The sequence below is a fragment of the Marmota monax genome, unplaced genomic scaffold (genome assembly GCF_021218885.2).
Source record: "Marmota monax isolate L192 unplaced genomic scaffold, Marmota_monax_Labrador192_F-V1.1 WCK01_AAM20220418_F8-fsc00069, whole genome shotgun sequence".
Taxonomy (NCBI): domain Eukaryota; kingdom Metazoa; phylum Chordata; class Mammalia; order Rodentia; family Sciuridae; genus Marmota; species Marmota monax.
Window position 1 is genome coordinate 2,308,952 of NW_026695243.1, and position 12,229 is coordinate 2,321,180.

The following is a 12,229-nucleotide window of genomic DNA, read 5'->3' on the forward strand; positions in this document are numbered from 1 at the left end:
ATCCTATGGAGGTAGCACAAAAGGCCTAGATAAATAGCTGCACATGTAGTGGGTTACATTACAAGAGGGAAACTCACTGTTTCAAAGCAAGCTTTTTGTAATTCTGCTTTTTGTCTAGGATGAAGTCATTACTTCATACTCAGTGAAGCTCCCTGCAAGCACAGCCCTGAGAAATGTCCTGGGTATAGAGTGATTAGAATCTTTAATTGTGACACATACAGTAAAATGTTTAAAGAGTTTGAAAGACCTGTGGAGGAGTATCTATCAACAGTCACAAGTTATGAGTTGTTGTGCTGTTTTAACAGATTTTAGAATTATATAATTTTGGAAAAGAATGTCACTGATAAAATAGTTATATTTCTTGAAAATTTAAAACAAAATGCTGCTAGGCATGATGGCTTATTCTTATAAACCAAATAATTCAGGAGATTGGGCAGAAGGATCACAAGTTTGAAGCCAGCCTCGGCAACTAAGCACAACCCTTTCTCAAAATAAAAAAGGGATGGGGATGTAACTCAGTGGTAAAGTATCCTTGGGTTCAATCCTCATTACTACTAAAATAAATAAATAAACAACAAAAGATAAAATGCTAGACAGAAATGTTTGTAGTTGTTTTTTATTGTAATTAAGATTGTTTAAAGCCCAATGTGATCTTTAAAAATTTTGGATTGGGTGTTAAAAGGTAAAATATACATTTATGGTTTATACTTCAGTTGAGACAGCTGGAGCTGTTTGGTTATCAGAATCATGGGTAAATGAAATAGCATGCTCAAGGAACTATAGTTTTTGCAAAATAATTAGATACCTTTTTTTTACAGCGCAGCAAAAGAAATATCATTGGATATTTTGAGCAAAAGGATTCAGACAACTATAGAATTTTTGAAAGAGTAGCAAGTATTTTGCATGATGATTGTGCCTTCCTTTCTGCATTTGGGTAAGTATTTTAGTTGAGAGTATATTTAGTGGGTCAGCTTGGCTGCCATGTTAAGTTCTCATTATGTTTGGTCACTTTGGGAAGATGACATCTCCAAAGTTATCTTGGTCCTCTTAAGTTACTAATAGTCTTTGTATCTGTCTCTGAATTCTTTTTTAAGGGTTTAAAAGTCTGTTTATTCTTTTCTAATATAGTCTATTCACTTTGTGAGTAAGAGGAAAAGAATGAGCCAGTTAACAGTGAAGTAATTCTAGCTTTTATTCAGCTCATTTATTGCACCTACCCTATGGCAAAATGGCAGCATTATTGTTGACAAACATGGGGTTCATTGTCTTTGTTCATTTGTCTCTCTACCACCTTTTCTTGTCTTAGAGGAACAAATCTTTTTTTTCTTATTTTTTTATGCTGATGTTCAAAACCGGGCCTTTATACATGCTAAGAATATGCTAAACTACACCCCCAAGCTCAACAATTCTCCTTTCTAAGGCTAACCTGTTCACTGGTGTCCTTGTAACTATCCCTCTGGGGCTTTGATCATCAGTTGTCCTTGCTTTCTTGAGTTTTCACCCCGACTCTTCATGAACTGCTTTCCTTTTTTGAAAACATGCTTCTCTTTCCTGACCCATTACTTTTATCTCTCAAACTATGGTCTTATCTCTTTCTTTTTATTCCCACATTTTCCAAAGATCAGTGTATGCTGGTGAATAAAAACTTTGATTTCTTGAAAGCTGACTTTTACCTCCATCCCTCCATGAAACTTGTCTCTGCTCAGTTGCAAAATGACTGCTTAATCCACCAAATTCTGTGACCCTTTTTCAGTTTTAATCCCTTCCTTTTCTCCTTTTCTTTCTCTGCTGTGTCAACACCTTACATTGAATCCCTCTTAGTTGATTTTTACCTTTCTGATATTTCTGACTTATTTTCTTTTTTGTTCTTTTTCTTTCCAAATGAAATCGTGGTTCTCTCCTTGATCCTCTCTTCTTCTTGGTAGTTATCTCAGCCATCCTTTGACTTTAATACAGTTCTTTTTTATTGTTGGCCCATAACTGTTAAGCTCAATTATAGTAGCTATTGATTCTAGCTCAGTATATCTTCTTCATTTTCTGACTTTATCCTTTTCCTTGCTTTAATGCTTTTGTAGATTTTGTTTGTGTGTATGTTTTATTGTTAGTATTTTCCATGTTTTTTTAGAGATCACTGTAAGAGTGATCTTCACTGTACAGAGTATTCAGAGGGGAAACTCCCTTTACCCCAACCCTTTTAATATCACTGCTTTCCAGCTGTACAGGCCTCCTGGCTGTTTCTTAGATTCTGCAGGCTCACTTCTACCACAGAGCCTTTGCCCTTGCTGATCCTGTATCTCTCAGAGGTCCTTTCCTGATAACCATATGTAGAGAAGCATGTCAATTTATTTTTCTTCATAGCATTCTTTCTTAGCCACTCTTTTTAAAAAATATATGTACTCATTCAGACCATCTTTCCTCACCAAAATGTAAACTCTATGAGAGTGGGGATTTATAAGTTTTGTTTGCTGCTGTATATATCTAGTGCCACTATCATACTTTATACAAAGGAAGTGCATAATAAATAGTTATTGAATGAATGAATGAACTATGTTTGTTCTTTCTGTTCTTGCTGGTCATTAGTGTAGGTTAGCACCCTTTTCCCCATCTCCTAGACTACTTTAGTCAGAAACTAGAGATAAATTATTGTTTAATTAATCTTAAAATAATTAGGTGTTACCAATTGTCTTAGTAGTGTTTACTGTAGAATTCTCTCACCAAATATTTATCACATACATATTATGTGCCACATACTATACAAGACCCAGGAAACAGAATTGGACAGATTTTTAAAAATTACTTTGTTATGGAACTTTATTTTCATGATGTAGATTATTTTAATTCATCTGTTTTAGACCTATTTTTTAGAGTAAGGAGTAATAAATTTGTGATTGAATCTGACTTATAAACAAATAACATATATTTGTTTTATTAATGTTTAATTTAATTAATGTCCTTGATTCATAGTTAAAAAACAGTCTGGTGTCAGGACAGCTTTAGTGCTAAAACTTCCAATCTAAATTTATAAACTGCTAGCCATAAAAATAGCTAACTAAAAATTTCCTTTAAAAAGTCTGCCTCAGATTAAATTTTTCTTTTAAAATGTATACTTTTCTTGGTATTGCACGGTCTTAAGAGAAAGATGGTGGACAGGTATATATTTCAAGTCTTTATAGTTCATGCATTGCAAAATAACCAGCGTATTCTACTCCATTCAGGTGTCTTACTGCTAGGATTTTTCTTAAAATGTTATTACTGTTTTTCCCTTCCTGTTAGGGATGTTTCAAAACCAGAAAGATATAGTGGAGACAACATAATCTATAAACCACCAGGGGTAAGTTGCTATTTCTTTTTTTCTTTAATATTCTTTTTAGCTGTAGTTGGATATGATACCTTTATTTATTTATTTTTATGTGATGCTGAGGATTGTACCCAGTGCCTTATGTGCACTGGGTGTGTGCTCCGCCACTAAGCTACAACCCCAGCCCCATAAGTTGCTATTTCTTAGTGTGTAAATACATCTGTAGTATAACCTATAGTTTTATATTTTTGAATGTTTGTGGAATGTTTGTGGAATCATAGAAACTTAGAATAGAAAGGAACTTAGAAGCACTATCTTTTGCCAATCCAAATGTTTCAAAACTACAGAAGCCTAAAGTCACACAGGCATTTATTGACAGAACTAGGATTAGGGATACCCTGATCTCTTTGGCTCTTAGAGCCACATTCAAAATATGCTTCAGTGGTCCATGATTGTCACTCTTAGTTGGATTGTACTGGCCAAATTCCTAGATCTTCTAGGGCATAAATTAATCTGGCAAGAAGGAACAGCTAGGTTGTTCTAAGTCTTGGCTAAGAAATTTTAAGTGTATCTAAATGTAAAAGTAACTGTTTAGGCCCACAACTAAGAGGAAAGAATTACAGTTTGTGTTATTTCAAATCGACCCAAAGGTCTGTCATTGCAGTTTTTTTTTTTTTTTTTTTTTTTTTTAATAACATACATACAAATAGAAATCTGTGGCCATTTTTTCATTTTGATGATTTCATTTAGATGTTGCTTGCAGTATTTTGACATTGAAATTTAAAATTTTTATTTATTTGGACAATTTTTTTTGTTTGTTTCTGGCTTAGAAAACTTGTTTCCTCTTCTGAAGTCAAAACAGGAATTAGTGTTTTAGTTTATTTTCTGTTGATGTAACAAAATGCCTGAAGTTAGGTACTTTATAAAGAAAAGAAGTTTATTTAGCTTACAGTTTTAGAGGCTGGAGATCCAAGATTGGTGGCCTCATTGGTTTGGTCTTTGGTGAGGGCCCTTTTGGCTTTGTCACACATGGTAAAGGAACAGAAAGGGGAACAGCCACCTGATTTTATGGTGAGACAGGAAACACAGACTGGTTGCTCTTTTTATAACAACTTCTCTCATAAAATCTAAACAGGGTCCTAGAATAACTACATTAATTTCTTCCTAGAACAGGGTCCCCAGTGACCTCTTTATCTTCTACCACTCCACCTGTTAAAAGGCTCTACCACCACTTATATTGAAGCACAGGACCAAAGTTCCAGCAAACAGACTCTTGGAACATACTCAAACCATATTCCAACCATGGCAGATGTGTATTTGCCTGTATTATCAGCAAATTCATTTCTTTAATAATACTTTACATAGTATCATCATAAAATTATCAAAAACCAGCCTAGTATCTCCCAATGTAATATGGTCCTTAAGAGCACAGGCTCTGTCTGGTATTAGACTGACTAGGGTTGAATATCAAAGCTGCCACCTTCTAGGTATGTTCTTCTGGAAAAGTTTCTTAGCTTCTCTGTGCTTCAGTTTGTTTTTAGTAAATCGGGGATGGTAATACTTGCCATATCGGGCTATTTGGAGGATTTAAATGAATCAGCACATTTTAAATGCCTAAAATAGTGCTTGACATAGGAATGTTACTCGGTTAATGTTGGTTATTATTTTTATCGTCATGTTAGACACTTCATAAAAATTGATTTTGAATGAATGTGGAAACAATTTTGTAGGTAATTAATTTTAGAGATACCCATCTCTTAGATCTGTGTAGCATCTTTTATAGGCTTTTTCACTATCCAAATTTTCTTCTAACATTTTTAACTTTTAAGGAATAGCTTAATTTATTCATACAGATAATTTTTCTTCTCAAAATGCTCGCCTGCCTTTGGTGAAGATACTTGTAGTTAATTATCTTAAATCCAAGGGAAAGCAGAAGGTTTATACGTCATAGGTTGTATTATCAAGTTCCTGATAATCACAGAATTATCTTTTTTAACCATCTATGACCTTCTTTCTCAGAAGTTCCATGTTTTATGTTTCTTTTATATCTCCTGTTGATTTTCTGGGTTCATATGTGCATTTTAAAAATGTGTTTTTGTCAGCACAGGTTAGTTTACTTGATTTATTTATTTTTTTCCCCTGTTTTTATTACAGCATTCTGCTCCAGATATGGTGTACTTGGGATCTATGACAAATTTTGACCTGACTTACAATTGGATTCAAGATAAATGTGTTCCTCTTGTCCGAGAAATAACATTTGAAAATGGAGAGGTATGGGCTTTTGTGTGTGGTGTGTGTGTGTGTGTGTGTGTGTGTGTGTGTTTTATATGTGTGAATGAACAAACTTTCTCTGCCCTTGTGCTATTTTAATAGTTTCCAGTTGTAAAAATTACACAGTGAACACAATTGTATTGAAGCTATTTCCATAATATATAGGCCAGTAATTTTCCACTTCTGTTATCCCAGAACCCCTCTGTTGCAGTAATGAATAGTTCAGTGTAGCCTTGAAAATGGGTTTGAAAATACTTGGATAACTCTGATACCGACCCATTGGTTGAGGGTCCTTGTTAAAATGGATGGTCTTTAGAAACAATGCTTTGTGAATTTGAGTTACAGTGAATGATCTTTTACCATTAAAAGGTTTTTTGGTTCCTGTCTTCTTAAAAGAAATAGAAACAATTGAATTGTTAATCTTCATCTTTTACATTTTGATCTTATCCTTGATTTTGAAAGAGAGGGTAGATTAGACTCTTTCACTCTTTCAGCATATAGTTTATTAAATGAATGAATGTCCCTGGTTCTTTTCTCAGTTCTGTAGTCCTCATGTGTATTTAGCTGAGTAACTTACATTTTTTTTTTTTTTATTACATTAGCTCATGTAGTCATCAGAGGCTCAAAAATTTTTGTATTCTTTTGTGTGTGTGTGGGGGGGTCAGTTCTTATAGGAGTTATCTCAAACAGAATTCAAAGATTTAGACCTGGAAAGTCTTAAAACAGTGTCTCGCCTTTCCTCATGTGGTAGTTGGCACATTTAATAATTCTTGAGACTTACTGTATGTTGTAACCAACCAGCTATAAGTCACTTAAAGATTTGCTTCATTAAACTGGTTGTCTTAATATCTTCCTGAATCTTATAAAATTTGTGTGGTAAAGAAAATGCTGGTGTGGGCACAGATTAATTAGGAAGCTAAGGAAGTATAAATTATTAGCTACTATGTAAATATTTGACTTTAGCAAATTAATTGACATATATGTTTTCCACTACTAATCTATTGTTCATACTTTAAAAAATAATGCAGTCCTTTTTTAAAAAAAAGATTTTTGGATATTGACAGAGCTTTATTTTATTCATTTATTTATATGTGGTGCTGAGAATTGAACCCCGTGCCTCACTCATGCTAGGCAAGTGGCCTACCACTGAGCCACAACCGCAGCCCCCATCCATACATTTCTTGAGTCTAATAAAATACTATACATGCTTTTACTTTTCCTCTCCTGGCTCTTAAATTTCCTCAGAAGTAACTGCTGAGTCTTCTTTTTGAATTTATTCAGTAATATCCGTTTTTTCATTTTTTTGTCATTTGTTGATTGAATATTATTGTGTACAAAAATCTGTGAGGAAAAAAAAAGAGAAATAAGATTGTCTTCAAGGGGCTTTCAATCCATTATTCTGAGTGTACAGATAACATCAGTAAATACATGCCCTGTACCACATGCGGATCACTGAGAAAATGTTCTTGGAGTTTACAAGAGAGCATTCATTTCTACCTTTAGAGATGGGGCAGAATCTAGGAATGCTTTCAAGAAGAGGCATTCAGCCCTGAAATGAAGTGCTAAAGGAAATGGAGGATTAGGAGGAGGGGTTGGAGAGGAGAGGACTGTGCCTTAATTTGTTTAAGGTGGTGATTAGACTGATAGGGAGATATTAAGCAGGTAGTGGGAAACCTAGGCTTAAATTATGGATTGGAGCTAGGCTTTTATATAGCTAAGGGACCAGTTAGAACTGGTGATTGAAGTTGTTGAACTAGGTGAGGTGCTTCAACTAGAGCAGAAACCATGGGGAGTAGTGTCAGTTAATGAGTGGGAGAAAGAAAAAATGTGATCCCAAGAAATAAAAGATGAGAAAGAAGACATTTTAAGTTAGCTTACCAAAAGTTAATGTGATACCAGGGCCTGGGAGATGGGGAAAATGGGGAATGACTGCTAACAGGTACAGGGTTTTTGTTTGGGAGCGATAAAAATGGTCTGGAATTAATGGTGATGTTTGCACAACTGTGTAAATGTAATAACCACCAAACTGTGCACTTAAAAATGGTGAATTTTATGGTATGTAAACCATATCTCAATTCAAATAACACTCAGTTTTTCATAAATGTGGCAAGAAACTTAATAATATGTCCTGTGTACAAGTGAAACAGGCTGAAACATGGGAATAGGAACCAGAAGGAAACATTTGTCCTAGAAGGTAGGTCCTAGTTTATTTTTTTAGGGTAAAGATCATTTTTGCTTTATACTAAAGCAGTTACTAAATTAGAGAGATTCTCAAAAGGATAGCTAATAGAAATAATTCTGTCATTGAGTCCCTTTTTGAACTCCGTGAGTGAGAACTTACCATTTGTTAGGGAGAATAAATGATTAAAATCCTATTTGTCCATCATACTTGTATTCTCCACTAACAATAAGATTTTGTACTATAGTGTGTGTATATATTAGGGGGGTTGTAAAAAATACATCTATATAGGGGTAGGTATTTGTTAATAATGTTGGTAAATTGTGTATTGGTTGAAAACTGACTATATTATGGGGTGTTTTTTGTTTGTTACTCTAAATAAAACACTTTTTGGCTTTGGATAGTTCTCATATAAGTGGAATGATTTTTGTAATAAACCTTAAAATAAGTGTAAGTTTGCTTACTTATTGCTTATACACTCAGTTTTTCAGTTTTGCCTGTGAAGAATGAAAAGATATATCATGTTTACTCCTAAATTGTCATCATGATAAAGAACTAGCATAGTTCTTTCTTTGGTCAACTCCAAATGCCACAGCGTGAGTTGGGTGCTCCCTAATACCCTCACATGCAATACTAGCTAAAGGATCAGCCAAGGGAGTTTGATCAGTCCTGCGACAGAGCAGGGCAAGTGGGTCTGGAGTGTCTGGGTACTTGGGGTGGAGAAGATGTGAATTCATTCTTCCTTTAGGGCTTATATTTATTTACACCTTCAGACTTTTCCCCCCTGAAATATTGCAACTATTTTGTTACATGGGTTGGGCAGAGGGTTGTTCCTCTAAAGAAAATAGCTGGAACTAATGATTCTTATTTAATGCATCTCTCTGCAGGAATTGACAGAAGAAGGACTGCCTTTTCTCATACTCTTCCACATGAAAGAGGATACAGAAAGTTTAGAAATATTCCAGACTGAAGTAGCCCGGCAATTAATAAGTGAAAAAGGTAGACAGATTAAGGTGTTTATTTTCATCCTTTCTTTCTCTTTTTGATCTTTCTCCCTACCCTTCCCATTACATTCATATCCACATAAACATTTGGGTTAAAAGCTTAACAAGTGTTGGGCATAGTGGTGCACCTCTGTTTATGTTTCCTGCAGCATGTTTATTTTAGAAAAATCAAAGAGCTTGAAAAGTAGGGTCTTGGGTCAACAAAATTAGTTTATCTTTTCCCTGTGTTTAGATGCTTGTCTGACATCTTTTCTAATATACAATTCCAGAGATATTACTGATTCACACTAATTTTTCAATGGAAGAAAGTTGAGTAGCCATCCAGATTTCTCAAAAATATCTAAACAAAATTTGAGGCATCAACAGCTTCCCCTCTGTGATTAGGGAAGAAAGTCAAATAAAATAACAGCACTATATGAAGCTACCCATTAGTCACTTAGTAAATATTTTTGAGGTTGAATTAAATTAAAAATCTGCCAGTAGGGGCTGTAAGGACTGGAATGAAGATGATCTTTTGGGAACAGTTCATGTATCTTTGTAGGAACTCCCTGCCCAGACCTGGATAATCTTCAGAGCTAATGATTGCCCACTTAAAAGAAAATAAAAAGTTCACCATAATATTTGAGTTTTTAAAATCATTTCTAAGGAAATTATACTCTCTACCCTGAAAATTAGAATTAAAATCCTACCTCTTTTTTAAATGTTATAATATTTAGATTTTAGTTTTTCTGATCTGTTACTCAAAAGAATATTTTTGTTTGTTTGTTATGTCATTTTTTGTTTATAATCATACGAGAATACAATGAAGAAATTCTAATCTATTCAAAATTTTATTTCTTTCAAAGGTACAATAAACTTTTTACATGCAGATTGTGACAAATTTAGACATCCTCTTCTGCATATACAGAAAACTCCTGCAGATTGTCCTGTAATAGCTATTGACAGCTTTAGGCACATGTATGTTTTTGGAGACTTTCAGGATGTATTGTAAGTATTCATTTTGCTTTTTAAAAAATTACTGATATTTGTCTCAAAATTGAATTTAAAACAATTGTCTTAATATTTCAAATAATCCCATGTTGTAACAGTAATATTTGTTAATTGGGTTGAAGAAGTTGGACTGAACTTCTTTTTACTATACAGCATGGAATAATTGACTATGAGAATTTTGATAGATCCTTGTAGATGCACCAGTATTAAATTATTGGGATTTGTGAGTAATGTTGGGGTGATTAATGATTAATGCTTTGGAACTAATCTCTGAAAGAAAATTTATGTTCTGTGAAAAATTAGCTTTGCATTGAGTTTGGTCTTTATCAGCCCACACCAAGGAAATCAGTTATAATCCTAGGTTAGGTTAAAGGAAGTTGGTAATATTCCTTTTCACTTGTGACTCCACCTAGCAAGAACTTTAGGAATGTGTGTACATGTGTGTGTGTGTGTGTGTGTGTGTCTCACAATTTTGTTCTCTCTAGGTAATTCTAGTGGCATACTATGAAACTAGTATGAACCTTTCCAAGAATAGGTAAAGTTTCTGGCTCTATTCTCAGATGTTCATAGTATGAAAATAAATGTGTAAGCCTTTTAATTGCTACAGGTACTGAATATTTATCACCTTTCAGAGATGTTAAAGACAATGATTAAAAATGGAACTATTTCTTTTTTAAAATTATTTTTATTTTAGAAAAAAATTTATAGTTGTAGATGGACAGATGCCTTTATTTTATTTGTTTATTTTTATGTGGTGCTAAGGATCAAACCCAGTGCCTCACACATGCTAGGCAAGTGCTCTGCCACTGAGCTACAGCCCCAGCCCAGAATTATTTATTAGTATATGGAAAAATTTAAGCAATCAGCTTAGACTTTCTCTTTTAAAATTTTGTTTAAATGCCTTTTTTTTTTTTTTTTTAATCTTAAAAGTCTAGATTGCACAGAGAGGATAATTTTAAGTCCTATCTCAGAATGAATCACCTCACAGGCTTCTAAACATTCCAGTAGAGATATGATTGTTAGAAGATTTTCAGTCCTAAAACTGCATTAGAGGCCAACAGTTGAGTCCTGACAATTGAGTCCTGGCAAGTCAAGTCATTAAACTTCTCTGTTCTGTTTTTTTTTTTTTTTTGGTACATAAAATATGGTTGATGGTACCACCTTCCTGATGAGATTTTTTTTTTTTTTAATTAATGAGGGGCACTAGTTGTGTTATAAACTATGAAGTCATGAGAAATCTTAATTGGGCTTGCTTTATCTGTACTCAGAGAAATGGTTGTGTTGTAAACCATAAACCAGTATCATATCTTACTTGACTTTTTAACCTACATTCAAAAGGATAAATTTAGCCTATTAATTCACTAAATATTTATCTAGGTTTTCTATATGACAGCCCTTGTAGTAGGATTTAAAGTCATACTTAGATCAGATCCTCTGAAGCCTGGGGCTGGCCTAGTGCTAGGGCTGGTGAGGACCCTTCATCTCTCAGGACTGTTCTGCAGCCTAGGATAATGGATGCTGGCCTGGTGCCAGGAACCACTGGGGCTGACTTGTATAGCCTGGGTCAGCTGATGACAGCCTATAGGTTTAGGTCCAAAAGGATGGCCCAAGTCCTGTAGCACAGCCTGAAACCTGGGTCTTCAGGGGCAATCTGGAGCTCAGATCTGTTGGGGCTGGTCTAACACAGATCTAATGGGATAAGTCTGGATGTGGGGGCCAGCCAGTGCTGGGGCCATTCCAGAACCTCAAGCTGCTTGGTTTGACCTGGCACTGGGCCAGAGACAGAGCTGGACCTGGTCCCTCAGGGGCTGGCTAGGTGTTAGGCATACCTGCAGGAATAAATAAAGCCTTACTTCTTCACATATGCAGACATCGGCATAAAGCAACAGAAAATGTGAAGAACCAAGTCAACAAGAAGTATGGGAAATCAGCTAAAGAACACAATAATCTCGCAGTTACTGACACCAAAGAAAGAGAGATATATGAACTCCCTGACAAAGAATTGTTTTCAGGTGGCTTAGTGAACTTCAGGAAAATAACAGAGAAATAATTCAGTGAAATTCAGAAAACAATAAGAGACCAAAATTTGAGAAAATCAACAGAGATTGAAATTACATATGTCAAAAAAAAAATCAGCCAGGCATGGTGGTGCACACCTGTAATCCCAGAGACTCCAGAGGCTTGAGGCAGGAGGATCACAAGTTCAAAGCCAGCCTCCATGACATAGCAAGGCCCTAAGCAACTTAGCAAGACCCTGTCTCTAAAACTAAATAAGAAAGACTGGGGATGTGGCTTAGTGGTTAAGTGTCTCTGGGTTGAATCCCTGATATGAGAGGGGGGGGGGGGGGGAGAGAGAGAGGGAGAGAGAGAGAAAAAAAAAAGAAAAAGAAAGGAAAGGAAAGAAACAGAGAAAGAGGGAGGCAGAAATTCTGAAGCTGAAGAACACACAAAGAAACTTGCCAGGTAAGATGGCACATGCCTATAATC

General features: G+C 35.0%; 1 protein-coding gene across 3 annotated transcripts in view; it reads left to right on the top strand.

The window, feature by feature from the left end:
• Positions 1–12,229, top strand: part of Erp44 (endoplasmic reticulum protein 44) — a 79,699-nt gene that overhangs the window by 48,964 nt on the left and 18,506 nt on the right. For all 3 annotated transcript variants that reach the window (XM_046457236.2, XM_046457238.2, XM_046457237.2), the window contains 5 exons: positions 819–934; positions 3,274–3,331; positions 5,453–5,569; positions 8,636–8,747; positions 9,598–9,739. In XM_046457236.2, coding sequence (XP_046313192.1) covers positions 819–934; positions 3,274–3,331; positions 5,453–5,569; positions 8,636–8,747; positions 9,598–9,739 — 545 coding nt within the window. The remainder of the gene's footprint in view (positions 1–818; positions 935–3,273; positions 3,332–5,452; positions 5,570–8,635; positions 8,748–9,597; positions 9,740–12,229) is intronic.